This window comes from Anser cygnoides, chromosome 1, assembly GCF_040182565.1.
Source record: "Anser cygnoides isolate HZ-2024a breed goose chromosome 1, Taihu_goose_T2T_genome, whole genome shotgun sequence".
Lineage (NCBI taxonomy): Eukaryota > Metazoa > Chordata > Aves > Anseriformes > Anatidae > Anser > Anser cygnoides.
In genome coordinates this window covers 57,017,260-57,045,091 of record NC_089873.1, presented here as the reverse complement: position 1 = coordinate 57,045,091, position 27,832 = coordinate 57,017,260, and the positions used below count along the sequence as shown (strand labels likewise).

The window sequence follows — 27,832 nt, the reverse complement described above, 5'->3', positions numbered from 1 at the left end:
CTTACTTTTGGGTTGCCTCTGTTTCTCCTCCCGACACTCCTACAGGTCAGCTGGGCACTAGTGGGGAGAGGAGCGCACCTTCCCAGCTGCATGTTTCCTGGGGCGCACCGAGAGCACGGAGAGCAGGAGAGGACTTTCTGCCCCGTGGCTGCTTTGCCAGGAAGATAATGGACCCCCGTGAATGTGTCAGCCAGGGGAAGCCCAGCCTGTCCTTTTCCATTGAGGAGATCTTAAAGAAACCTTCTACCAGCACCACCTCAAGCAGTGAAATCAGGACCAGAAGTGACTATGCTGAGACATCTTTAGCCCTAAAAGCAGGATCACCACTGGCCTTTGGTAAGTACATCACATAATGAAAAATGTTCTCCTTTTTTTTTTTTTTTTTTTGTTTTTCAATCTCTAAAGCTAAATTTTGATTACGTAGAATTTTTATTCTTAAATTTAGCAGGAATTTTGGATTTCTGTAGTCAAGCACAAATCAATCATTATATACTCAGAAATCATCTTTAAAAATTAATTTCCTTTTAACCTTGTGGTAGATTTTACTCTTCTGCCAGCCTTTGGTGGGATTTTGTACAATATGAAGCCCTAGTGTTATTGAAGAGGTGCGTATGCAACCTCAGCAGTCATTGCAGGTAGCTCTCTTCAGTAACATCGAGGAGTTCTTATTGTAAACAAATGCAACATCCTTTATATTTCCCATTACAAAACAATGGTTCTGTTATTAAAGGAGGAAAAAAAAAAAAAACTGTCACAAGGAAAGATGGGCATTCAAACACAGGAAGCTGACCTAAAACTGCTGCAACTTAATGAAGCTGTTGGAGTTTCACTTATATCAGGTGAAACTGTCTGTGGTCTGGAATTAGGGCCAAATCTGTATCATTTTCTGATAAATCTGACCACTCATCCTCAAGCAAGAGAAATGGTCTGTAAGGGTCTGTAGCTGAGGAGTTTTAGAACTCAATCACCGGAACGAGACATGAGAAAGCATCTGTGTTTAATCATTTCTGCTTATCATCAGGGACACTAGGTTCTTTCGTGTACTAAATAAAGCCTACTTGTAGAGAACTAACATAACTTTGACTACAGCAAACCAGCAAGTGCATTAACCTTTTTGACTTCAGTTTCCTCAGTTTAGTTACTTCAACCGTAATTGAACTTTTACCCCTTCTGAAACTATTTTTTTCCTTAACAAAAATCAACAACAAACATATTCTGGATTTAGTATTTATTTTTGTTTTTTAATCTGTATGTTCCATGAAACAGAGATGTTTTATATAACCAGACACATTCAGTTACTGAAAAATGACCAGGAGTTTTGATGGAAGACTTTCACTCACGAGACAAAGCTTATTGCTACACTTTGCAATACACAGAGATCCTTCATGGATCATCACTCCATTTCCCCAAAAAATGGATGAACCAGTAGTGAGGGAGGGAGTCTTTTTCTAAAGACCTGATGGTTGAAGTAGCCACTGCTTATTCTCATTGTTTCAGCTCCAAACAGGATCCTGATCTAGACTGGAAAGCAAACAAGACCTAAATAAGGAAGGAAACTAAAAAAAATTGAGCTCTTGGTTGGTTACAGTAGTTGGTCTAGAGGTCAGTCCCACTACTGCTGCTTCAATCATCCTTTGCACAAGATTTGCACTTTCTTGTTCCCCCAGAACACAGGGTGACCTCACTCTGTACAGCAGTTGTCTCCTGACCATGGAGCAGAGCAAACCCACAACACATCTCACAGCCTGGGAGCCCCAGGCACTGGGACTGAATATAACAGCCAACTTTGAACTAGTACCTGCAGCTTTCCACGGAAACCTGCACATGAGGGAAAGGGATAGAGTTCTACTGTATTTTCTCAGAACCACAGAATAGTTCAGGTTGAATGGGACCTCTCAAGGTCATCAGTTCAAAGAAAGGATAAGTTTAAAGACAGACAAGTTTGCTGAAAACCACAGTTAGTGTTGTTGCTTAGCTGTTTCATGACTGGTACTGCTGGAGGGGTGCAGCCCCTAAATGTCTGCTAAATCTGCCAGTGCAGATCAGACCTTAACGGCAGCAGATCTAGACTATGTTTTAAATACAGTCCTGAAACATAGAACTTAGTAATTTGTAGGAGCGGACAGGGACATAACTGATGCTGGTGCAAGCGTAACGGATCTCATGTGCTGATGGAGCCCAGGTGCCAGGTTGCCTAGTGGGGGGAAATGGTGGCATGAGCTCTGTGGGAGTGGGATTTAGTGAACTGAAATTCCTTTCCATAGGGCCCATGGCCATCACTTCGTGCCACTGGATCCAAAGTGAGACGTAACACCATGGAAAAGAGAGTCAGTGTTCTTCATAGCATGGACCATAAAAATGTATATTAACAACAGGAGACTCTTCTCTGGCAACAAAAAAGCATGGCAGAGACAGGGTTTTTTATAATAATTCTGTTTCGTGATCAGTATGTTGAAGATAACCAGCTCTGTTTCAATGTGTATGTCAGCTAAATGTGCCACTCGAAACACAAGGTCTGACAAAACTGTATGCAGGACATGGTGGGTTCTTGGGACTGCATTGCTGTACTGACAGGACAGTCTCACCCCAAACTGCTCCACCTGAGAATACAGTCAGTTTTCCACCTTGAAAGCAATGCAGGCAGAACAACGAGGCTTTGTCTTTGACTTCACTTCATCATCCAGCCAGAGAGAGACAGTAGCTGTAACAAGAGAATAGTGACCCTTCTCTCCCCTGCTAGAAAGCAAGGCTGGATTAATTTACTTAAGGCAATGTGAAATGTTAACTAATGAAAATAACATATACGCATGGAGATTCACTTAGCTGTCACTAGAGCTGGGAAAACATAGGAAAGCCACAGAGATATTTCAAAATGTTGTTTCACATTGCTTTTGCAACTGATCAGTGATTTAAAATAAAAATTTAAAATAAAAAAAAAAAAAAAAGAGGAAAGAAAAAGAAAATGAAGCTTTTTTACTGTTGGTTTCTGACTAGCTCCAAAGATTTACCCAAGCTAATTACTCTTTACTTTCCCATCAGAATTGCCAGTTTTTGCAGATAAGGTTTATTTCAAAACTGCAATACCCTATGCAGTACATCTTGGGCTAATTGCTGTATTTCATCAAAGTCATTCAACTTTATGCCATATAACACTGACATTAAACAAATTGTGTAAATAGTTAGCTATATCTAATTTGACTCAGTGCTGGCCAAGGTCAGGGAACTGAAATGAGCTAGGGAACTTTTTGGAAATTCCAAGATGGGATACAAATCCAGCTGCTTTCCCAGAACAGCTCAGCAGCAGCAAAGAAGGAAGTACTGAGGGCCAGGGCCAAGCCATATCTTACTACAGATTTTAAGAATATTTACCACCTCCTATATGTTATGTATCTGAGCCATGTTGTGATCCATGAGAGCAAGAACTGAGCCATACATGTATCCATGGCTCCATGAAGTAGATACCCAGGCCAGAAACGATCATCCAGATGGTCTGCTGATCTAGGCAGCCTAGGGACCAAGACCACACTTGTCCTAAAGTCTAAATCTAGCCACTGAATGTTAAGAAGATGGGTGGAACCAGGAGATTCAGAAGTCAGAAATGAGGACACAGAGCTTAACCTGGAGTCTTTTTCCAAGGCAACCCAATGGCGCTGGATCAGATGACCTTCATAATTTGCTTCCAACCTAAATTATTATGCAATTCTTTGACTAAAAGAATGTGATGTACAGTGCTAGCCACTCATAGAAAGGTGTGATAGGAGTCAATCACATATAATAAGATCTCTGTACCTGATTCTTGTTTTGTTAAGGGTATCTCCAACGGGGTTTGGAATAAGGAGTGTAGTCTTCCTACAAACCCAGTTGTAATATTAAACATTTGTGAGTTTACTATACAAAGGCGACTTACAAGATGACCTGGAACTGCAGCTGTTGATCTGAAGTCTACTGAAAGTTTTGAATTTTTGAGAGACTCCTACCAAGTTAAAAAAGGAACAGGGAAAAAGAAGACATGTTAGTATTCAGCCTATGTTTCTCCCCTCTTATTTTTGTCACAATGCCTAGAAAGAGTAACTATGGCCTTTGAAAGGGACACAAATAAGCATGCCCAACAAGTGTTGGTCTCCTTCTTGGTGCCAACTCCTTCATTATAAACAGAGAAGACTAGCAGCCTGTTTTAGAAAAAGGGCCAGTACACTAAATGAGTCACTCATCTTTTAAGTGAATTGGTCCTTCTTCTGAAATCCTTTGGAACCTGATTTCGATGTGCTTGAAAGTACATCTGAAATAATTGTTCATTACTCCTCCAGTTTCTGTCAGTGAGGTTCCACCAACAGGAGGTCCTTTGTCAAGGCAAGGAGAGCTTGGGATGAGGATGTTGCACCTGGGAAATTAATAGTAAAAGCAGTAACAGATACAGTAATTATGTTATTATGTCTGCATTATGCCCTGTTGTGTTAAGGATATGCAAATTAATCTGAATTTAACTGTGGCTTCACACACAAGTGTCAATATGATAATTGTTTACTTCACCAGTAGCAACACTCCACCCCCATTTGTTGCAAAAGAGGAAACAAATGAAGGAATATAACTGAATAGATACCACCTGGCTAATATCAACAATTCACCCCACCTATAACAAGGAGAAACAGACCACCTAAAAAAAAAAACAGCACAATAAAAAGCTGCTTGCATGTCTCAGTGACAGACTCTTCCTTGCTCAGAGCCTTAGTAAGGCCTTAAAATCATACGCTTGAGGTCTGCAACAGGTCTGTCTCTCTCCAGTGATTACACAAAGAGGCTTAAATGGAGCTTAGAGCATCTGAAATAACTTCCTGTTTCCAAAAAAGAAATCTTGCAATCTTTCCTGACATTTCCCATCCTTTCCTATACAGCTGAAAGTCAAAATAAAAAGACCATTTTGGGCCACAAGTCAAAGTAATTTCTGTGCATAGTAACAGTACGCACAGTAACAAATAAGTCATGTTGAGCCAGGCTGAAATGTCATCACCATCCCCACAACAAAAAGGAATGAAGAAAACCGCATTCCCTGGAGGCAATCTTACCCCATGCCAATTAATAGATATTTTTAAGAGGTCTCTGCTGGAGCCATATGAACATGCACTGAAAAATACTGGCTAGCCTAGAGAGCTGCCACTGCAGACAGGAGCCTTGTTTGTTGAGGAGAGCCAGTACCAGAGAAGGTTGCAATAGGGGCAGGACTAGACCTTGGGGCTCTTAAATCTCAGGTCTGTGCTTTAAACTCAGTATCATCTACCTTCAGTCTTCTCCAGAAAACTTTGTTGATTTCTCCAACCTCTCTATAAGGTTTATATCACTATAATTTACTTCCTTGATCTCAAACAACAGATTCTCCCACTCCTTTCTACAAGTTCACGCAAACATTGATATTTTCCCATCTGCCTAGGGCAGATTTCCACTGGGATTCCCATGGGACAGTGGATTCCCTCCCTGTTTTCTTTTCTTCAGCCTGTAATAATGTTATCCATGTCCATATGTAAATTGTGTTCATCACTGGGGTATGCAAGTATCTCAGGGAAATACTTTGAGGGGGAAAAGTTGTATATGAAGGATGAAGACTTGAAAAAAATTTCTGTAACTTAGAAAATGCCAATGTCATTCTGAAGAAGGTTTAGTGACTACTCCTAAAAACACCTTGCTCAGGTACCCTTGTCTTCTTCATTACTGTAGGATATAAGCGCTGTCATTTCTGTCCAAATTCGTCTTCACAGCATCCCATCTAGAAAGGGAGTACAACTAGTCCTTAATTTAAGGATGAGAGATTGAGATAGAAATCCTGGGCTAAGAACCTACACTACACTGACATCCTTCAAGCTCTTGAGCAAATCATTTAACCCCAGGCCCAAGTTAGTGACCAGTTCCAGGTCTACCTTCTTCTTTATCCCATGAATGTTGCTTGAAACTCTACCTTTTTTCTCACCAGAAAACTCAAAATGAATTGATCCTAACTGAATTAAATGAGTTCCGTTTTGCATAATATGCTTCAAACACAGAGGTGGAGCTCATACCATGTTCTTAAAGTTAGCATGGCTGGATGCGAGAAGTTGTGTTTAGAAGTTTCTCCAAAGATTTGTGATAAATTGAAAAGATAACATTTAAATAATCATTCCTCATTGACATGAACTTTTGGCTGATTTCCAGAGCTCCTGTAACTGTATTTTCTTCATGTCAGTGTAATCCCTCTGTACAATTCCTATTGTGTGGGCTTTTACTGAGGGCAGAATTGGGCACTTTGTCTCCAGATGTTATAATTATTATTGCTCCAAGGCTGGCTAGAAATAGAACTTATTATTTGTTCAGAAAATAAAACTTTGACAAGCCTAAAAAGTTAGATGCTTTGCCAATGCTATATCCTGCACCAGAAGTAAAATAGGTATTAAAAATGGAGTTTCTACCAGTACAATCTGTTGAGTGTCAGAGCTGTTATTTGGATATAAGAGGAGAGAAGGAAGAGGGGAATAGCCCTAGGTGCTGCAAATCCCAGAGCCTAGATGTGGGTGACTGCTCAGGAGTGAAGTCCATTAATAACTTGATGTTCTTTGGTGTTAATAACAAACAAATCCGCGCTGTAACATTAGCTTCACTCTGGTGCTGACCGTGGCAAAAGTCTATTGTGCTTATGTGTTGCCTCTTACTCTGCCTTCCCAAGCAAAGAAATCCAAGGGGAAAAACTAGACCAAATTCTAGGCTTGCCCATTAAAGCAGCACAGACCCAATTATCTTGTTTCTTGGTTTTGTCTGCTTAGTTCTACGCTCCCGTTCTGAAAATTTCCCACAAGGGTCATCCAAAGTTTTAAGATGGAATAAAGCAGTGAGCAGTTTAGATTGTGGGGGGCAAGTTTACTAGGATCATGCTCCTGCAACATAGGGGTCATCCTGGCAATGATGCACAACACAGGAAGATAAAGGCCATTTTAACTATGATCAGGTTTGAATGGTAAAATATCTAGACCACACTCATGTTTCTTTTCTTTTCACACATACTGGAAGGTGCACCTAATGACAGTAGCTTTATCAAAGCTTTCTCGTGCTGTGTCCTTCACAGATTCCAGCAGCAGGAGTCAATCGGAGAATGACTTACCTTCGGATAAAATGCTTCTCCCTGCCATGTGTACTACACCCATGACCAGAGCAAAAAAAGTGCAGGGAGCCCACTGCAGGAGACCTACTGACAGCCCAGCTTCCCTCTTGAGTGAGGAAACAGGTCGTGAACACCCAGAAGGCAAAAGAAAACACGATGAAGAGGAAGATCAGCTATGTGATTTCCCAGTGGACCATCCGCTTCATGGTGAGTGCCTCTAGATTCAGACTTTCTCCCAGAATACCCCAAACCACAGCTGTTATCTTACATGGCACTACGTGGCAATACATAACAGCAGACATCACAAGTATTTCTTGTTAAGCTCTTGCCTGAGTCAGGGGGATGATTCTTCAGTCTCGTCATTGAAAACATGGAGACCCACCCTCTGAGCTAAGCTCTAGCTCAGGCTTGTAAATCCTACCAGTTTTAATGACAGGGACTGCTTTGGGTGTTTATTGCCCTCCTACTTTGGGTGGCAATCTACCGAGCTAGCAGGAAATGGGCATTGCACAACGTGGGGAGCGAGGCTGCTGAACATGCCACATCAGCTTAACGCGTTGTATACACCTTGGACCCACTGCACGGGTGGTGAAGAGGTCATCACCATGCACACAGGCAAACTGTCGATATGCAATAGCTCTGGCATGTAGGATGTGACAAGTGCCGCTTTAAGTTCTTTGAGTTTCTGGAGAGGTTAATATGGACAGTAATACTACACTTCAGAAAACAGGTGCTTGGTAGCAGTAGTAAGATCTTTGCTGCATGGTTCGTTATGATTCACTCCTTTCTGAAAAGAAAAAAAGAAAAGAAAAGAAAAGAAAAGAAAAGAAAAGAAAAGAAAAGAAAAGAAAAGAAAAGAAAAGAAAAGAAAAGAAAAGAAAAGAAAAGAAAAGAAAAGAAAAGAAAAAAGAAAAGAAAAGAAAAGAAAAGAAAAGAAAAGAAAAGAAAAGAAAAGAAAAGAAAAGAAAAGAAAAGAAAAGAAAAGAAAAGAAAAGAAAAGAAAAGAAAAGAAAAGAAAAGAAAAGAAAAGAAAAGAAAAGAAAAGAAAAGAAAAGAAAAGAAAAGAAAAGAAAAGAAAAGAAAAGAAAAGAAAAGAAAAGAAAAGAAAAGAAAAGGATAAAACAGCACAGTGTAATTTCAATGAAGGCCGTTGAAGGCTCCTAGTGGGTTCATGTGACTGCAAATACAGGTGGCTTCACTGACATCCACACATCTTCCTTAGCCCATACTCTGCAAGTTGGCAGAGGAAACACGTCTTTGTGTGAAATACATCTGAAAGAAAAGCCTTGCTCCTGCAGCTGCTGCTTTGGTATACATGAGTCTTGTGACGAGCTGCTGTCACCTCCTCCTCTACAAGACAAAGTCTGTCTTGATGCAGAGAGAAGTGTCGTAAGACAACCAGATATTTTAGCCTACTTCTGGCCTGTAAGCTGCAGGAAGCTGATGGCAGCAGGCAAAATCATGTGTTGCATCCTCAAGGTAGAGCCAGGGCAGCATGTCTCTGCCACACAGAACTGCCTGAGAGTGTTAAAAAGAAGTGCATTTCATGAGGGAGGGAGTTCCCAGCCATGGGGAGGCCACTTTCCCAGGGTGTCAGAGGAAGAAGGCAGGTGTCCTGACTCAGCACTTAGTTTCAGTGACCGGCACAGTGGTTGGTACCAGCCTCATCAGCAAAACAGGGGGAAAGCACGTAATTACCTGCATAAAACTGAGCTGAGCTGAACGGGCCCTTTCAATGACAACTTGTATTTTAAAGGCATTTTAAACAAAATCCCTCTGTTCTCTGGAGGCAGTGGGGTTTTGAAACCAAGCAGAGGTTTAATGATCTGCCGTTTTCTAGGCTCCTGGTTCCCACAGTTGCTGAGCCTTTGATAGAAACTAGCTGAAGGAGAGGGAGGATCTGAAAACACTGGATTGGCATTTTCCCCACAGTGCACAAACAATGATGTTTCAGATTCTGTGCACACACTGTGTCATTCTTAGCAGAGAGCTGAAGCCCTGGGTTTAAAATACTTTGCAGCATCATAAGCTCCAGCCGCAGTCCTCCACTTCATGTTAGAGGAGAAGAGCAGGTGGCTCCTTTTCTTGTGCCTCTGGCTGAGGCTGGAGTCACCTTTTCCAGATATAGTCAGCAGCAATGCCTCCAGGAGAGATGGGATGGCACCATCCCCTGCAGCAGTCTATAATCTTTACAGCTTGAGCTAATAGCAAATGAACTTCTCTTACCATGCCTAGCAACTCTGTGCCTCAGGCATACTTTTGGCATAGTAGCTATGGGATGGTTATATGTCCTCTAAGAAGGCATCTTGGTGGTGCCAAACACCCACAGCATATGCCACAGAGGTGTCCTCAAGGTCTGCCTTGTGTTCACACTGAGTATGCTTACAAGTGCCCAGGGGAATGGCACCAGCTTCAGCAGTGGGGGAAAATTCTGACATGGGGGACATCAGTCCCTCACCCTTCTATCTGGATAAAGCACATACATGAATTGAGACAGAGGGCACTAGGCTCTGGGTAAGCATACACGTGTACAGTTTTCAGGGAACAAAATAAATCAAGTGAAGAAAACAAGAAGAAACAATATCACTTTGAAGGGAGGAAAGCTGGTGTTCGGTGCTTTTTGGATAGGATGAGAAAGACGAGGAGGAGGTCATGACTATACACCCTTCATGGGCAAGAGGTTCAAGACAGCAAGAGCACCCCAACCGTGAACCCTGAGCATGGATTTGGAGCATGCTTCCAGGCAAGCCTATAACATTACAGTGTTCCTAAAAACTTGTTTTTCCCAGAAGATGGCTTATGCGACTAAGTGGTATAGAAATGCAGGGTCATTTAAACTAAATAGATTTATGCCCTTATCACAACCTATTTACAGGAAGCAATGCCTCTTGCACTTTGAACTTAGAGGCTGCATTGTAAGCAAAAATAAAAAAGAGAAAAGCCCTTGTATGCTAGAGATATGCTTGTGGTGCCATTTAATTCTGCAAAGCTCCCATTTGAATTTGGAAGCCTTCATTCTGCATGTGAACACTTTCACCTGTGACTTACAAACAGGGCAAACTCTTGTGGCCATCGGTCAGCATCACAGCAACATGTCCACGTAAATGCCCGAGTTAAATACTGAGCCCCCACTTTCCTTTTAGTTCCTTCTCTCTGCTCTGTGTGAAACTCTTGCGACTTGACCAGTTCATCACGGCTGAGCAGCAAAGCATGAGAGGAGGACATGCTCCATGCTGGCCAGATCTGTGGCAGCTCCTGATGGAGATTGCCATGATACTAGTTCAGATCGTCATGGGCAATTCTTTTACATGTGCTGGGTCTGGCTGTATACATATCTGTGTGTGTGTCTGCTCTTACTTTTTACTTCCAAAGGCAGTGGATGAGTGTGCCCATCAATGCAATTATTTCATTTTATTATTAGGCTGTTAAGCATGGGTAATGGTTCCAGTCCTTTGCTCCAGCCAGGGAGCAGTCAGTACCTTGGAGAAACCAGATAGCATCATCAGCTTAATATCCTGGCAGATGCCCAGTCTTCTGGGACTTCTTCTCTGGGCAATAATTCAAGTACAAGGTAGATCAGGCTTCCACAAATGGGGCTTGCTCCTAATTTCACTGGGAACTGGGGGTTTCAGGGCCTGGGAACAACTGCACAATGTTATTTCCTGCAGCTCATATCTTCATTATTCACTGTAGAGGAGTGTGCCATAGTGAGTCAACGTCAGTCAAATATTTCTATAGCAGAAATCCTCTGCTCATTGCTAACTGGGGTCTTTTAACTACTCTTATAGTTTTATTATTATGATAGTATCTTTGATCCCAAAGCATATTGACAAATTCTGCTGTCAATTATCATAAAGACAATGGAAAATATGGAGATGAGCCCAGTCCTGGAGAACTTCCAGTATAAGTCATGTCTCTTCTGCATTGATGCCAATTGCAGGCATCTTTAGCTTAGTGTTTATGTTTTCTCTGAAGCCATAAATTCATTTGTTCTGTTCATTTGCGGATGATATGGTCAAATCCATGTACCCCTGTGAAATGGCATGGTTTATCACTTGCAGAACAGTCTTTTCCCCAATATGCTGACTTAATGCATTTATAAAACACCCAAGAGACAATGAAGCACTGTATAATCACAATTCCAGATAAATATCGGCTGCCCAGAATACACCAATGGGACTGAGAAAAAGGGCAAAAGCATCCCATTGTCCTGAACAAAAAAGGAAGCAATTCTAAAGGAAAAGGAAAAGCAGGGGGGAAAAAAATAAATTCCTATATACATAATTCTGCTGCCATCAGCTGTCTTACCAGTCTTCTGTTTGTTAATGTGAATAGTCCCTGCAGTCCTGTGTCTCTGAAGTGCAGTATTCCTATACACACTGAGAAATGCAGCGAACCATTGACCTTGATTTAGTGGGTTTACCTGAAGCATTGTTGAAGGCTAGTTCTTTGTTTTTCTCCCTCTTTGAAGACTAACTGTTTTTAGTCACACCCTGGATATTAAATGAAAGGCATTAAACCTGAATCCTTTACTCTTGCCCTTCAGACTACGTTCACACAGTAGTCTGACTTATACAAGTAAGCACTGAAGCAAGAAAAGTTGTCTTGCAGTTGAGGACTATCATAAATTCTATTTGTGCTTTTTTGTTTGTTTGTTTTTTTTGTTTTGTTTTGTGTTTTGTTGGTTGGTTAAAGTGAATGTTAGCATGCAATGCTTTTCTTCAAGAGCTCCTTCTTTCCTGGGAATTTTAGATCCGAAGGGTATATTACACAGGAGCCAGAGGTTAATTTGTTCCTGCTAGTCAAATCTATGTAATGTGACCACTTGTAAAGTTGATGGCACATCTTGATAAGTTTACTTCAAAGGTCTTGCAAGTACTTATTGACTTCTCTGGAATTGTCTGAGAACTTTTCATTACATCCCCAGGATCCAGTGCTTTTAATTACTGTTCATTAAAATTGATGGCAAGCCTTTTACTTACTGTATTAGTAAATGCTTTATGCTGAAATTAGAAACATCAGAGACTATGTACAAAAATAATGATGGAATTATGTTTTATTGGAGGGGGAGCAGACTCTGAGGCTGGGATGTAAACAAGCATGCCTGATTCATGTTTAGAGGTTTGCAGGTAATCACAAGGAGCTGAAATAAAGCAGGGAAAAAAAAAAAAAAAAAAAAAAGAAAAAGAAAAACAAAACACCTGTCTGCGCAACCTGTAATAAGCTCAGCTTTCTGACAAAGGTGGTTGACCAGAGAGTGTGGGGAGAGCAATGGGGAACCTGTATTTCTGTATTTCACAATGAAAACCATTATTGGATTAGTCAGGTCACTGCTTTCTCATTGTTCACTGATTGTGAGCATCTTTAAGGTGAATTTTGGCAATGGCAGAGCAATCTCAGAAAGTATGTTTTAAACCTGAGATGTAGGTGAGTGGGGAAAAGTACATATATACCTGCCCCAAATTCACTTTGACCTGAAGGAGTTCATGAACATGGAGGTCATTTAGCCTGGGAACAGAACTGATACCAGGTGGTGGAAAATACCACGCACTCCTGTCAGTTGAGGTCCCTCAAGCCACAGTCTGTGTGCTCCCTCCAGACTTTTCACAGACCACTGGCTGTGCCAGACTTATGCACAACAGGACAGCATCATTTGTAAACACCATCAGCTCTTTGCTGATGATTGAGAAGGGTTATATTCACCAGGGGCTCAGGCTGATGATGAGCACCATCCTCTGCAACAAACTGCCCATGTGAATTGTTTCATGTGTGCCTTCTGCTCCCTGCCAGCTCCTCTGAAAAGCAGGCTAAGAAATTCCCGCAGCCACCACCGTACAGCTTGCTTAAAGGGGTTTCTGGCCTGTCATTTTTACCATTCCAACCCACACTGCCTAAGTCTGCACCTCTCTGCATTTCAGCCTTGCTGTCAGGTGATTAGGCACTGTACTCTGCGCCAGGGTGAACACAGCTCTTCGTCAAAGAGTTGCGGACTGAGGAGAAGGAAGTTGAGCCTTTAACAGTTTGAATCCTGCTGCTCTGCCTTGACTTCTGCTATGCCTCAGTGGCCAGCAGCTGGATGCTAAATGCTACGTTTCACTAGCAAGAGGCTCTAGGCAGAACATATTGTACATGTACAATTCAGATCAGTCTCACTGGCTATGCCAGTTCCTCTTGAAAGTGGCTGAAAAAAAAAAAAAAAAACACATTTTAATAAAGATTAGCCACGCTGCTATACTCCCACGTAAATAATGCAGCACAAGCTCTTTTGAAAGCCATGAGCCACCTCTTTAACTAGGAGAGGGACTGCCACGGGCACATCTCTGTACACAGACAAGCACATTTTGTCCTGATGCCATCAGCATGCTGTAATAGCTCTTTTATAGAGTTGCAATTGTTTTTGCTATGGGCTTGACCATCATAAGCAGAATGTCACCAGAGAAGAACAATGCTCAGAAAAGTCACTGGAAGAAACCAGCTGGGAGACTCAAATATCTATAATTGGTTGAATCAAAAAGAAGAGAGAGAGTTACTTCTTTTAAAAAGGCTAAAAGGAAAAAAACACAACCCAGCCAGATATAATGAGGATCATTGTCAAGGCTCCTGAGTTTCTCTCTGAGAAACAAATGGTACAGTCATCTTTGTTACACAGAGAAAAATATATTTTTGAGCATATGAAGCTAAAGCCACTGCTTGCTTATGTAAGTGCTTTCTGTCTTCTTGACAAAGAAGCAGCAAAATCTTTGGATCTGGCTATCAGATGCTGTGCGAGGGTGTCTGTCCAGAAGTGACAAAGAGGATTGCAGAAAGATAAACTGATCCCACAAGTTTTCACCTACCTAGATTACATACTTCAAAGCAGAGATGTGTCAGCACTGACTTCCAGCCCTTCTCTTGGGGTTTTGGTTCCTTATCCCTCCAGCACATGCCCCTCATATTGAGACCAAGTAGGCTTCATACAGTCTTGGCCTGCTAATGGGCTAAGTGCAAATCGGAGGTGCAATTGCAGCATTGCAGAGATCTTCACAAAGTAGCATATATTTAGCTAGTTCAGGCACACAGGGCAGCTGAGGCACAGCAGCCTAAGGTGTAGGCTATTTGCCTGCTACAGGCCAGAATGAATTTGCCAAAGCACAGCGTTGCTGCAGATGCACAGCTTTTACTTAGCAAATGCAGGTACAAGTACTAGTCTTCAGTATTGATTCACTTATGCCTCTAATACCTCGCAGCTCTGTTATGGAGGGTGGTGAAAATAAGCTTAGCTAACATGGTATAAACAAGAGATCAGACTCCTTAAGCTACGAGTAGTATTAAAGCTTTAAATTGCCTCCTTTTTTTTAAGGGGGGGCAGGGGGGAGCATTGCTACACTTTAGTCCACGTGAATATTTGGAGATCAGAGATCACACAATACAGTACATTGGGTGGAACCTCTAGAGACCAACTTGTCCAACCCCAACTCTAAGCAGGACCAGCTTAGATCAGGTTGCATAGGATTTGTCCTGTCAAGTTCTGAATATCTCCAAGGCTGGAGACTTCTGAATCTCTCCAGGACTATGTTCCAGTGTCAAACTACCTTCATGGTGAAAATATTTTTTCCTATTATCTAATCAGAATTTTATTTGCTGTAATTTGTACTCATTGTTCTCGTCCTTTAACTGCACACCTTTAAGAAGAATCAGTATTTCAACAAAGTTCAAACGTTTCAACTTGCTCTAGGTCTGACCTAGTAATAAAGCCAGATCTGCAAAGGACAAATGTGCCTGTTTCTGAATTTAAAGAAGTTATACTGCTTTATCAGTGTGAAGAATCTAGCCCTTCCAATGTCAACAATAAGGCAATGTATAGACAGCTGTATCTCTAAGAATCTACAAATGCTGACATATCTAGCTGCCTGGTATTTTCAGGCTTGGTTTCAGCAGTCAGCTAACCTGCAAATGACTTTCACAGAGCATAAAAGCACACTTGAATATCCCCAGCTTTTACATAGAAAATAGCTCAGGAAACTCAGAGAGTCTTATTTCCCCAGAGACTCTACAGCCACGTTTGTAAAGCCAATGTTACACTTCCAACACTTTCTAGTCTTATATCTTCCACCCACATTCTTTATTAGACTGTAATTCTGAATGCTGTTGTTTGCTATGGGATCTCTAAGCTAAGGTCCCAAGGCAAAGGAAAGTATCAAAGCTACAGTCAGAGAAAGTTTCATCTTGCAAGGCAAAATGTTAACATACAGTCCCAGATTCTTTCTTTTTTTCATAGTGTTTTGTGGGTTGGATTTCTTTTTTCTTTTTTGAAACAAAAATAGAATGACTGATTACTTATAGAAAAAATGCACTCTTCTAGATTTCCTACGGGCAAAAGCCTTGATTAGGTCACAGGAGTCTATTTTGTTAGCAATTTAATTTCATTTCCAGTTGAAATCAAAGCCTGTCCTTCAGTCTCTACTGGCCCCGTACCTGACCTCATGTTATTTTATTTTGTTTAATCTGATGTGTTCCAACTTTGAAAGATCTGGTTTCAGTAGAAGTGGCACTTCTGAGCACTGTGTAGATTCTTCCCTTACATAACAGTCTTATCTACAAAACAGCTCACCATGCCCTTCCAAGAAGGAAAAATGTGGAAGATGTAAGAGCACACTGACAGCAAGTTTCTTTTGCCTGTCACCGAGCTATGTGGGTTATTTTCATACAAAAGATGCTGAAAGGAGACACCAGAAACTCATGAGCCTATTCTCTCTTAAACTGTGTTGTCCAGTCCTGGACACCTTTGGGTGGGACAGATGATCTGGCAGATCTATTCCCAATCCCATCTATAGCATAATTTTTAATACTGTATGTTTCAAAAAGCAATATGTCGGTCCTTCAGGTACCATAAGATGTCCCGTCTGCCCAAAGTTTCTTCTCACACTTACACCAGCTGTGCATAGACTTTGTCTTCTCATTCTCATATATTCTTTGTAGGGTGGTCTTTCCAGATCCTTCTAGACTCATGATCTTTACTAATGAGTTTGTTCTATACCCCATCCCTGTAGAGATAGTATTACGTTGATCGTTAGAGATGTTTTCTTGAGTCAATGTAGGCTGATTAATTCAACAAACTCTGCACCAAGTGTCCTTCCAGCATCCAGAAATTCTTAAGCTGGTAGCCAAGTATAAATATCTACATTATCATCTCGGTCTGTAGTTTGTATGAACATGCTTTCTATGGAGAAGTCCTGCAGCTAGTATGGTCTGATAATGTAAACCACTCCTTTTTAGCTCAGGTAGTATTCTCTGATTTGGGCACTAAAAGTCTTGCCTTTAGGTTTTATTCCATATTATACAGATGATGGCTGTCATGTTCTGTATTTACAGGCAAAAAATACTGATTACTGTTTGTATGGTACCCACTGTGATGGGGTCAGACCCAGCTGGCCTTTGGCATTCGTTTCATTCCTATCACGGTCCGCCTCAGTCATCTTAATTCTAGAGAGTCTGGTCAATGTATGAGACAGAAGGGTTTACACTGGACTAAATCATTATTTGCTGTATTCTGATGGAATACTAAAAAATGCTTTTTTTTATTTGATGTGACATCCCAGATTTTGAAATGTAGACATTTTCTTTCTTTGCATAGTTGTGAAATTATATTTCAGTTCACTAATATAAAACATTAAAAAAATACATGGGTCTTTTTTTGCTTCTTCAGAAATCTTCCAGGAGGTAGTGTGGTCTGTTCTCTTTCTTCTGAAGGCTTTCTGGTTGCTAGAAGTTACATAGACTGCCTTGACATACAAAACCTGGCAGGACATGAACCCTGCCAGCATCCCAGGTATTTATGTACAGTTGGGACTATAAGAACAAGGAGGTGGTCACAGTTGAGATTAGGTTAATTCCTCTACTCTGTTAATGTTGGGGGTAGAGTGCAGCTTCTTCCAGCTTTGGGGAGCAGTCTCCCACTCTGGCAAGAGGCAGGAGCTCAGCTCAGTATTCAGTGAGATATGTGGGACATCACAGGACGCCTCCAATTTCTGAGACCATGAGCAAGGTCAGGGCAGAATTCACTTGTCTGGACATGCTATATGAATTGCCCTGTGAAAGAGAAATATGAATACCATATGTTGTAATGATACAAATATAGCAGAGATATTCATTACTGTATGACAGGGTATGATGTACTTGACAAAATATCACCTTGGTACTCAATCTTACCTGTCTAAAATATCTCCCAGGAGGATATGGAAGCCAACCGCCACAGAGAGGTGTGAGGTGAAAATCTTCCAGACAAGAGACACTATGAACTAAGTTAGCGCTATCATATCCACAGGGGACATAGTGTCTTGGGATTCATATTCTTAGTAATGATAGTCCATATTTCCCTTTTTAATCCATACAGCAATAAACGCCCCTTTTCTTATAGACGTATTTTGTGAAGGTTCAAGTTGATGCAACTTTGTAATCAGAGCTTCAAGGAGAGGATGCCCATTGCTATCTCCAGTATATATGCACAAAAATATTTCTCATTTCAAATCTTTGCCCCAGTGGTGTCAGCAAGATTCAATTTAAATGACATTTTTCCCTTGGGGCTGAAGCTAGGGCTGCAGTCTAATGAGTAGTACTTTGATAAACCAGTGAAAAGTCTAATGATATGGATTTAACTCTGTTGGACATGAGCTTTATTAGGTTGCTTCTGAGATATGAGAGTATTGACACTGTTTATGATAAATGACGCTTCTCAGTTACTCTTGCATGGCTGGTCTCCTTTTCAAAGTATCTGAAGTGTTTAAAAAAGAGGAAATATTCACAACAGAATATATTAACTTACTGGTTCCCATATATTGTCTCCTAGACATCTTCCTACCAAATCAATGAGCAGAATTTTTTATTCCTTATTTTCTGTGTCACCAGGGTCAAAATTAAGTTTCCATTACAGAATGAAAGATGTCATTTTCTGGTTGGGGCAGAGCCCAATTTCCACCGGTTAAGGTGCTTAGTTACCTTTTTCACAGTTTTAGCCCCAACAAGGAATACTTTATGCTAATACTACAGGGGGAAGAGGTGTAAAGTCTCTTTGAGGGATTAAGCTAACCACCTCTGGGTAACTGTTTCCATTAGGAAGTGTATGCATCTAGGTACGTGGTATGTATTGTAGCTGTCATCAGACCATAGAAGACCAAAAGCAATTATTCAAAATGTTCGTTTTTGTCAGCAACATGGCGTCAGTGCCAAATACTTCAGGAGGGATTTGGAATTTTACATTCCTATCAGGCTGCAGTTTTACAAGCTCAGTAGAAAAACAAACAAACAAACAAACAATGTAACTTGGGGCATAACATTTTGTGCTGTTCATCCAATGTCATCTGGAAGATTTTCCATTTGTGCATCAGAGAGGATTCCAGCCTTGAGATGTGGCTGAAATCCATGTTTTGCAGATCAGTCGCCTTACAACTTATTTCTGCCACTCCCTTCTCCTCCTCTCTGCAAGACATCAACCCTTCAGCATCATTTCAGATCAACCCAGACCTTATTCTAATTTGCACCAAGTGTTACATAGTTCATGGTCTGAATAAAATACCTTAGTGTAGGAGGGCATTTTCAAATCAGTGTAGGTGCTGATGGAAAAGTCTGTGTCGTCACACTGCAGCAGCTGAAGGAGTAGAGCAGTCACAGAGTCCTCTCAGGAATTCATACCACCAAAAGGTCCCCATACACAGTTCTGTGGGTTTTAAGGCCTTATAGTTCTTAAGCACAAACGTGTTTAGAGATTTCCCACACCACAACAATGTAGTCTGAAGAATACTGTGACTTTTCTTTGTAAGGTAGTATTTTTAATGCAATTGTTACATGTCAGTGAAGTTGCTGACTATCCCTAAATACTGCTAAAGGAATGGTATGGAAAGAGAGTGGAGATCAGTTAGTCTGGAGTGGTTTAGTTCTTTTCACAATGTTCACCCACTTTGGGTACTCTTTGATCTTGCTGGCATCTGGGAGGAGTAAATTAATCAAAATCAATGGAGTGCCAGTGGAATAAAATCTAGGGGTAAGATCAAATTCAGACCAAGCAAATTCACTTATATTTGTAATTTCTCATCTTATCTGAACTTGTGTACGACATGTCTTCTGAAGCTGACTCTTCTAATTGTCTTGTTCTCCATCCATGAATCATTCCAACATTCAAGATCAGGTTGGGTATAGTGTAGGGGTGGAGCAACTGGCTTGGGTGTGGCAGTAGGGTGGAATGGGTGCAGTGTTGTCAAAGAATCTTATTGGGTAAGAAATAGCTGGAGATGTCTGGTGACAAGGTGACATGGGAGAGTAGTTACTGCTGCCCTGGGGTGAGGAGAAGTTGGGTTTGTTGATTGTAAGGTGGTTCACTCTCAAGAGGTCCAGCAGTGCTTTTCTGCTTGAAGCTAACAGTGATCTAAAAGCCACCATATCACTCATCTCAATCTCATAAAGAGTCAGTACCTATCCGAAATAACTCAGATTCAACTTTTAAGGCAAGAATGAACAAGTTAATGCAAACAGAGGAAGAGAGCACAAGGAAACAACGAATAGGCTGCAGACTCTGTAGTAAACCCAAGCAACTTTGCAAGAAATACAAATATGCTAAAGAACTGAGCTTACACCAACAAGGATCTTGTTCTAAGATGAAGAAGCAGACCTGACACAGTTTGTCTATGGACAAAAGTTACTCCATTTACTCATTGTTCCCCCACTGCCCAACAAGATTCACAGCCTCCTGACTGTGGAAAAGTTCATGTTAAGTCTAAGGAAAATACAGATTTCTATTTTATTTAATAAATATCTGCAGATGACCTTGGATATTCAAACCACTCTTCTGAGGGTGTTATTCCTCAGAGCTTGGGGAAAGCTTAGCAAAACCAGTATGACAGGAAAAGATAGGCATGGAAAATTTATAAGCTGAAAGAAAAATGGTGATTTGTTACAGTCATGAGAACAGCACCAAGACAAAACAAAGTATCCACTCATTCATTGCCTTTACATTAAGGATTTGTTCACAAATAGCTAATAATGGATTATAAATGAGCAACAGATGTTGTGTGCATGTGACAGATGAGCAACAAAGGTCAAAGTTTCATGCAACACTAGAGGATGTTGATGACAAAACCATTGCAGGGTTAGTGTGGCTAAAATACATAAGGTTTTGTGATTAAAATACATAGGTTTCTGTAGTTGCTCATATGTAATGAATCAGTGGAATTAGCACTGCAAATAGACACTGTTGACTCTCTACTTCAATGCTAAAGTCCACATTCACTGTTGGGTCAAGAGACAGTCACCTATTGTAAGTACACCTACTGTAAGTACATCTCTAGAAGGAGTTGGAGATGCCATCCCAGCTGCACAGCAATTTGCAGAAACTGCTGCATCTCTGAATCTCCTTGTGGTCATGTGGTCATTTGCTATGAAATTCAATACACCTTTCCTTGTTTGCACAGTTGAGAGGAAAGGGAAACGGAGAATCCGGACAACATTCACAGCTGAACAGCTCCAGGAACTGGAGAAGATTTTCCAAGTGACTCACTACCCGGATATCCATATTCGCAATCAACTGGCAGCAAAGATTAACCTCCCAGAAGCCAGGGTTCAGGTATGTTCTGCCTCCAAAAGGCTAAACTCATTGCACCAGTTCCTTATTCAGGGTATGTTCATAATAGTTTATGTATGAATGACAATGCTAATGAAATATGTGATCTCTTTCTTACCTTACGGAGGAGGCCTTTTACAAACAGGGAAAAAAGTATTTGTCACCCAGTTGGGATTAGCCAAATGGGATTAATCAAAGGGTTAACAGGTGCTCTAAGCATCTTAAATGCACAGCAAATAGGAGTTGCAGATGGTTATAAGCATCTTGTTGGACTTTGTAGCAACAGAATGGCCATTTATGAAAATATTTATTAATCATCTATCAACCTTTTATAGGACATTGTAATTCAGTGCAAACTCTCACCCACATCCTTCTTCTACAAGTTCACAAAAAAGTTAAAATAACTGCCCAAATGAAAATGTTTTCTTACTGTTCTGTAATTTGATATCACGGACTATAAATGCCCTGGCTGTAATTTCAGTGCATGGAAACTAACCCTGTTTCCCCCAGCTATAATGTAGCCTTGCTAACAGAGCTCAAAATTGACCCCATGTGTTCAATGCATATGAAAACTGCTACAGTGAAATATACATACCACTGTGTATTGGAATTTGGTGTTATCAGGCACTGCTGTGATGATTTTTACAGTTCCTGTACTCACCATAATGCTGGAGTCATCAGTGTACTTCCATGTACATGTCCCACTCTAACAATCAAAGTTCAACACTGATCAGTTTATTGACTATGACATGCCTGGGACTATTGACTAACTGTGGTGATATTGCTTCATAGTTAGATGACAGGGAGAATTGGAGCAGCATAAATGTAATGTGCTCATTAGCAATATCAGTGCACGCAAAATGTATTTCTGATAGCATGGAGCGCAAGCTGGGCTACTAGTCAGTGTTCCTGACAGAGCGCCAAACCACATGAAAGAACAGGACCATCTTCTGTGTAAAAAATAATTTTTAATCTCTAGGGAAAAAAAAAAAAAAGAAGAAACGAAAGAAACGGAATTATCATGGGAAACATCAACCTGAGATGTGCAAGGAAGAAAAAACCCATCGTGTCTGAATTTCAGATAGCAAATTCCCTATCCAGACTGTTACACTTGACACAGAGGTTCTGCATTTGCCTCTGTATTGGCTGATAAACTGGTCACATAACTCAAAAATAGCAATAACTTAGGTATTTTTGAAATCAGAGAATCATAGAACCAAAATCAGCTATAAGTCAAACGACTTCAGAGAGAGAATTTAACAACAGCAACAACAAAAAAGTGCGCAGCTATTGGGGTAACCATGTGAAACATTTCACAACTGTGTGAAAAGCTTGTGTCCCCCAATCAAGAAACAAAGCTATGTTTCCTACAAAACAATTTAAGTGGACAGATGGAATTATATCCTTGCATGTATGCATGCCTACATCCAACTCAAAATGAAGAATGCTGGATGAGTAAACATTAGAAACAGAAAGTTATAAAAAGAAGGAATAAGCAAAGCTAAAGTATACAGGCCAAATATGTGGTCAGAAAAACAAAGGATCATCAGAAACTCAATAAAAGTACATTAAGAAGAAAAAAGTGAACAATTTCATTGATCTTATACTCTACAGAAATAGTGGAATAGTCAAGGAGAGTGCAGAAATGGCAGAGATGCTCAGTCATAATTTCTGCTCTGTCCTTGGAAATATGTCAGGTAAGGTGGCAGTATCACATGATGGTGATGAGACACTTTCCATCAGGACAATATTGAATAGCAGCTACAGACTTACGTTTTTAAATCCAGAATCTCAGTGACTTGCTTCTAGTAGTTCTTAAAAAGCTGCTTGAGACACACTTTCGATCATCAGTTTTGATATTCAATCAGTCCTGTAGCACAGTGGAAGTTCTGGGGACCTGTCAGAAAGTTAATGTTGTGTTGGTATTCAGAAGGGTAAAGAGAACAACGACATAATGACTGACCTGTGAGCCAAACACTGATTTCGGCAAAATGGTGATAAAGCTTATATGAGTCCCTACTCACGAAGAATTAAAGAAATGGTAATATATTTAATTCTGATCAACACTGGCTTATGGAAAACAGATGTTGTCAAATTCATCTTTTTTTTGATTAATTATATACTTGGTTGATAGAGGTAATAACATTGATGGGATGTCACTGTAAGGACCTTGCCTTGGTCTTACATCCTTCTTGGATTAAGACAGCAGAACAGATCAAGATGTCATGTTCTAGTACACAAGAAGCAGGTGTTCAATTGCAAATGAGGACATTTCAAAGGAGGCCTCTCATAGGAACCATTTGCTGACACAGAGGTCAATGTGAACTGCATAATCAGTAAAATCTTTAATGATAGAGTTATGAAATGGTAAGAAGATAAAGGACTGGTAAATAAGGAAAAGGCTTGTTCTTTAGCGTGCCCTAGGTCATTGGTTATGTGTCTGCAAGAGAACAACACAGGGACAATCACAGAGCAACAGACAGAAGCCATTCCTACAACACGGGGAACACCACCCTCCCTCTGTGCTCTGTTTTAGCCCCTGTTTCTTCATACAACTTGCTGAGAACCCGCCCTCATTCTGCTCCTGGCTAATGCTACAGCTGTGATGGGCAAATGAGTCTTTTGTGAAATCTCAGGCAAGATTAAGGAAGCAATTGACCCTGGCTTTAGCACCAGTGTGACTTTCATGAGCACCCATGGGAATGTTGTTCTCTGTCTCAGTGCCACAGCTCAGGAACACTGGAAAATTTAAGGTTACTAACATGCAGGAAAAAAAAAAATGGTATCAGTAGGTTGCTATCTGTGGTGGATGGAGCAGGGAGGAATAGGATTAAATCCCAGTAAAGAGAAGTCAGGGTGCAGGTTTAGAAATCATTCTGGGGAGGGGGGTTTTTTGGAGCAGCTGGGCAGAAAAGGCAGTTTAGGCTCTGAACACAGCTATGCCTATATTAAAAAAAAATAAAAATAAAAATCTATGAAGTGAGGACTTTATCCTACATGCAGACTCTGGAAGAAGCACTTAAAAGGTTGAATTTTTGGCTTTGGCACCTCCCTCTATTTTCAATCACTTAATCGATGATAAAGAGGACTCATTTCATGGTTTTGTTTCACTATATAACTCCTACCTGGTAGAAAGGGAATGTTATAGTTCATACACACTGAGCAGTTGTCAAACACATACAAACCCAGCAAAAAAGGTCTGTCCTTTCAGTAACCTCGGATACTTCTATCAGCAATATGGCAGAGGTCTCCTGACGTTCCCATTACTTGCTGGGCAAGAGATGCAGAAATAATTGAGCTGTTCATTATTGGATTTAAAATGCATATATATTTACAACCAGCAGCATATGGTTTTGATCCCTAACACCTTGTGTTCATCTAAATCTCTTGCCAAGAAAGAAATGTTTACATTCAAACAGCAAGTTCCAAAGCCAGCTAGTCTATAATGGAAGGGGAATTCAACTTTCACAGCAATGCAACAAGATGTACTACTGTGGCTGCACAGTAAATGCTTGCATGCCTCAGCCAGAAGCCAGACAAGTCAAACCAGCTGAAAGACAAAGAAGCTCTCCCTCGAGAAAATTAGTTGTCTGTTGTCCAGAGCAAAAGAGATGGCAGATAACAGAGTGCTGAGTGACTCAGAAGGTGGCATCCCCATGGGTCTTTTGCTTAGGATCCTTACATGAATTTCAGAATGTTACAAGCTAAATACAAGAAGAACCCTGTTACTATAGCTCCATGGGTGACACACGCTTATTGCAGTCCAGCAAACATCTAGGTGGGTCTTTTCCCAGTCTATTCATTTGAGAGCAGGTTGACAAAGTCCTGCCATGCAATAAGTTGTACCTCCTAAGGAAATCATAATGCCATATCTCTTGACTGCTGTGAAGCTTTGACCATGAAAGGATTTACTTTCCAAGGAGATCCCTGGAAGACCTGTTGCACACTGTCCTACTGTCTTTCCTTGAAGAGGGGGATGGACCTAGACCATTACTACAGAAACAGGGCTCTGCTACAACATCAAATGATATATAATCTTTATTAAAAGTTTTGAGTGAAACAAAACCAAATGCTCAATAACAGCTGTGATTCTGTGAGAGAAAAGTGGCTGTCATGATCGTGCAGAGATCCCACATGTTATGCAAAATGCAAAAGGTGTTGTGTCAAACCCCATGTTTTCCTTTAGGTTCAGCCTCTGGTTTTGCTGAGGTCATTTAATGAGCAGGAAAATTAATTGAATGTGAGTAGTTCCTTCTTTATCTGCTGCTCATTTCTGTGCCCTTTCATTTCTGCCTGTATCTAGATCTGGTTCCAGAACCAGCGAGCCAAGTGGAGGAAACATGAAAAATATGGCAACTTTGGTGGCCTTCAGCATCTGACAGAAGTTGATTTCATTCCTGCTCCCAAGGCAGATATCACAGTAAGTATTGGAGGCTATGTATAAAACCAGTGAGGGGGAGAAAGCTATCCTTCACCAGGTTACCTCTTCACATGGGACTATCCCAGAGAGGAAGGACTGGAAAGGACAAAAAGGTGATATGATCAAGTTAAATCCCAACAAATATGGTCAAATAAAATTTATTTTTTAAAATGTGTATTATTCCTAAACCTATTTTGTAAATATGCCATGAGGGTCATCCTACCCTATTTTACTTCTAAATCATATGCTTGTAAATCGTGCTTTGGATCAAAACATCTTAACCACCAGCAATGTCCTGAACAGGAAAAAATATGACATTTGTAACCACAAAGATGTGTTTCTTTAGGCAGTCAAGATCTTTTTACAATGTCCAGCCTACTTAGGGTCATCAGTGTTTTTTGCCCTTGCCCCGTACCCTTGCTAACTCCAGGGCAGTTAATCTAGGCTGGCACACAGGCTATTTCCCTGACAGGAGTGTTTCCATAGCTAGAACAAAAAGTATTTTGCCTTGCTCCCCGGCTGACAGCACATCACTGGGTTTTAGGGAGTCTATTCTTCTAAACTTTTCTTCTTAATTACTGCGCACCAGGGAAACAGCCAAGGTTGATTGCAAATTGTATCTAAGTAAAAGTCAGTATTGATTTACCTGAGACTTTGTTTTTATTCTTGAAAGGCTCCTAGCTTGATGCCGAGAAAGCTCGCCGCTACTGTCCCTGCTGTGGGATACTACTCACCACTGCAAGGGCAACTGACAACTGCTTGGCTGCCCAGCATGCTCTCCTTCATCCCTCACCACCTGGAGCTGCTGCCATTCCCCAAACCGTATTTACTTTTCAATGTCCTCCCCGCCTATGGCACCTACAGCACGCCGCTGCCCCACAAGTTGGAACAGAGCAGTATCTGCGCCAGCTCCACATAGAGGAGGATATGGAGGAGCAGGGGACTTGGGGTGCATGCTGTTATCGCCCGTGACTGCTTGCAGGGGGCAGGTGCTCTCCTCAAACAAGCATGCTGGGACGATGAATAGCCTGTGGCGTGAGGCCAGCTTGCTGCATGAGTGCCACCACAAGAAGCTGCAGCCTAGTGAACGTGGGCAAGAGCCACCATGGACGTGGAAGGAGATTCCTGTTGACCTAAGGAGCGTGCTGTGTAGAAACCAAACCACTCAGCCAAGAGCTTCTCCCTGAGAGGACAGTGCATCAAGCTGAGTGGTCCTGCAAAAAGGACTGGGGTTTTACTCAGCCCTGATAACACAGGATGACCCAATTGCACCGATGCCTTGCAGCAGGGAAGATGCCTGTGATGAGTGTGTAGCCCTGAGGTCCAGCCAAAAGGGTTTTCCTCTGTAAATTTTGGTTTCTTTCCTTGGACATGCTGGTTGTCATGTTGGGAGGGGGCAAAGAACATGTTTAGGTCAAAAATCAGATTTTTAAGATACTGTTTTTTCCAAGGATTTGGTGAGGGAAGGGTGTGGGTTTGATTTGCTGGCTGTGTTTTTGAGTTGAATATATAAAGGGATGCAAACACAGTTTGAGCTTACTTATGGCACTCTGAGAGGGGTAGCAGTGCTAAGCTCTGGATTTGGTACTGTGGGTCTCCGGGGGCAAAAGAGTTCTTCAGCTGGTTAATTAAAATGCTTATGAGGAAGCCTCTCATTTTTTGACCTGAATTAAGAAAGCTCTAAAGATACTTCAGAAACAATAACAAAAAAGAGACAGCCTAACTGAGTTTAATCTACTAGATATAATAGGATGGTATGACCCCACAGTTTGGCTTAATTGTAGATCAATAATGAGGTTGGCCTGCCCACTTACAAAATGTCTGTATGCCCTATTATTTACATAGTATTCATCTCCTTCCAACATATGGCTGTTTTCCTCTGCTTGTTCAGGGTCCAATCCTCCTTCTGCTGAGGCCTCCACTGGTTTTCACGGGAAGCACTGTTGGAAAGCATTCTTCAAAGGGTTGCACCATCCTCTGTCCTGCAGCCACAGCACACATTGCACACTGACAGGGAAAGCACACATTGCACACTGAGCAAAGCCATTAAAATGCGGTCTCCCTCCTAGACATATCACTTGCAAGGGTGGCCATTTGTGACAAAGTCCAAATGCAAAGCAAATCGTGACCCAAAGGCTTGCTGGGGAGGCTGTCCTGTGCACACGGGAGTGCAGGTAGGTTAATGACTGTATAGGTTGCTTACTTAAGAAATCCCTCTGGCCAGACTGCAGCTGCCAGGTCTTCAGCCTTCTCCTAGCCACTAATTGTTAGTTACATAGCAGATCACAGTGAATCAATAGCTTTCTTGTAGTCTGGCTGGTACCAGCTGTCCCTGTACCAGCTATCCCCGTACTGTTTGAGGGAACTGTAAACTAGTGAGTAGCTGATTGTTACAGGGTGAAAAAATAATTGAGCAAAACCCTGCCCTATACGGGCTTCATTTCTCCAGGCCACAACTATTCAGCAGAAATCAGATACCCTGTCTTACCTCCTACAGGTCTTACACAAGACCTTTTTTCTACACCTGCTAGGGTTTGCTAGGGTTTTTATATCTTCTTCATCCATGGTATCTCATCTACCATCTGAAAGAAGCCAAGTCAGATACAGTTCAGAACCACAAAGGGGTTTACCTACCTAACTGATTTAAATGTACATGAATTAGCTGTGCTATTCACCTCATGCAACTTTAGGTGACTGCATTGCA

At 41.2% G+C, this 27,832-nt stretch overlaps 1 protein-coding gene across 1 annotated transcript; it reads left to right on the top strand.

The window, feature by feature from the left end:
• ISX (intestine specific homeobox) lies at positions 1–26,731 on the top strand. Its single transcript, XM_048048292.2, has 5 exons — positions 1–336; positions 7,085–7,327; positions 20,560–20,711; positions 25,012–25,128; positions 25,802–26,731. The coding sequence occupies exons 1-5, from the start codon at positions 168–170 to the stop codon at positions 26,045–26,047; spliced, it is 927 nt and encodes a 308-aa protein (XP_047904249.1). The 5' UTR covers positions 1–167; the 3' UTR covers positions 26,048–26,731.
• Positions 26,732–27,832: the final 1,101 nt, after the last annotated feature.

Bases quoted from the DNA above. Each gene is read 5' to 3' on its own strand.
- ISX (XM_048048292.2), top strand. From the start codon at position 168: ATGGACCCCCGTGAATGTGTCAGCCAGGGGAAGCCCAGCCTGTCCTTT. The intron at 337-7,084 runs GTAAGTACATCA...TGTCCTTCACAG, and splicing joins AGGATCACCACTGGCCTTTG to ATTCCAGCAGCAGGAGTCAA. The intron at 20,712-25,011 runs GTATGTTCTGCC...GCCTGTATCTAG, and splicing joins TCCCAGAAGCCAGGGTTCAG to ATCTGGTTCCAGAACCAGCG.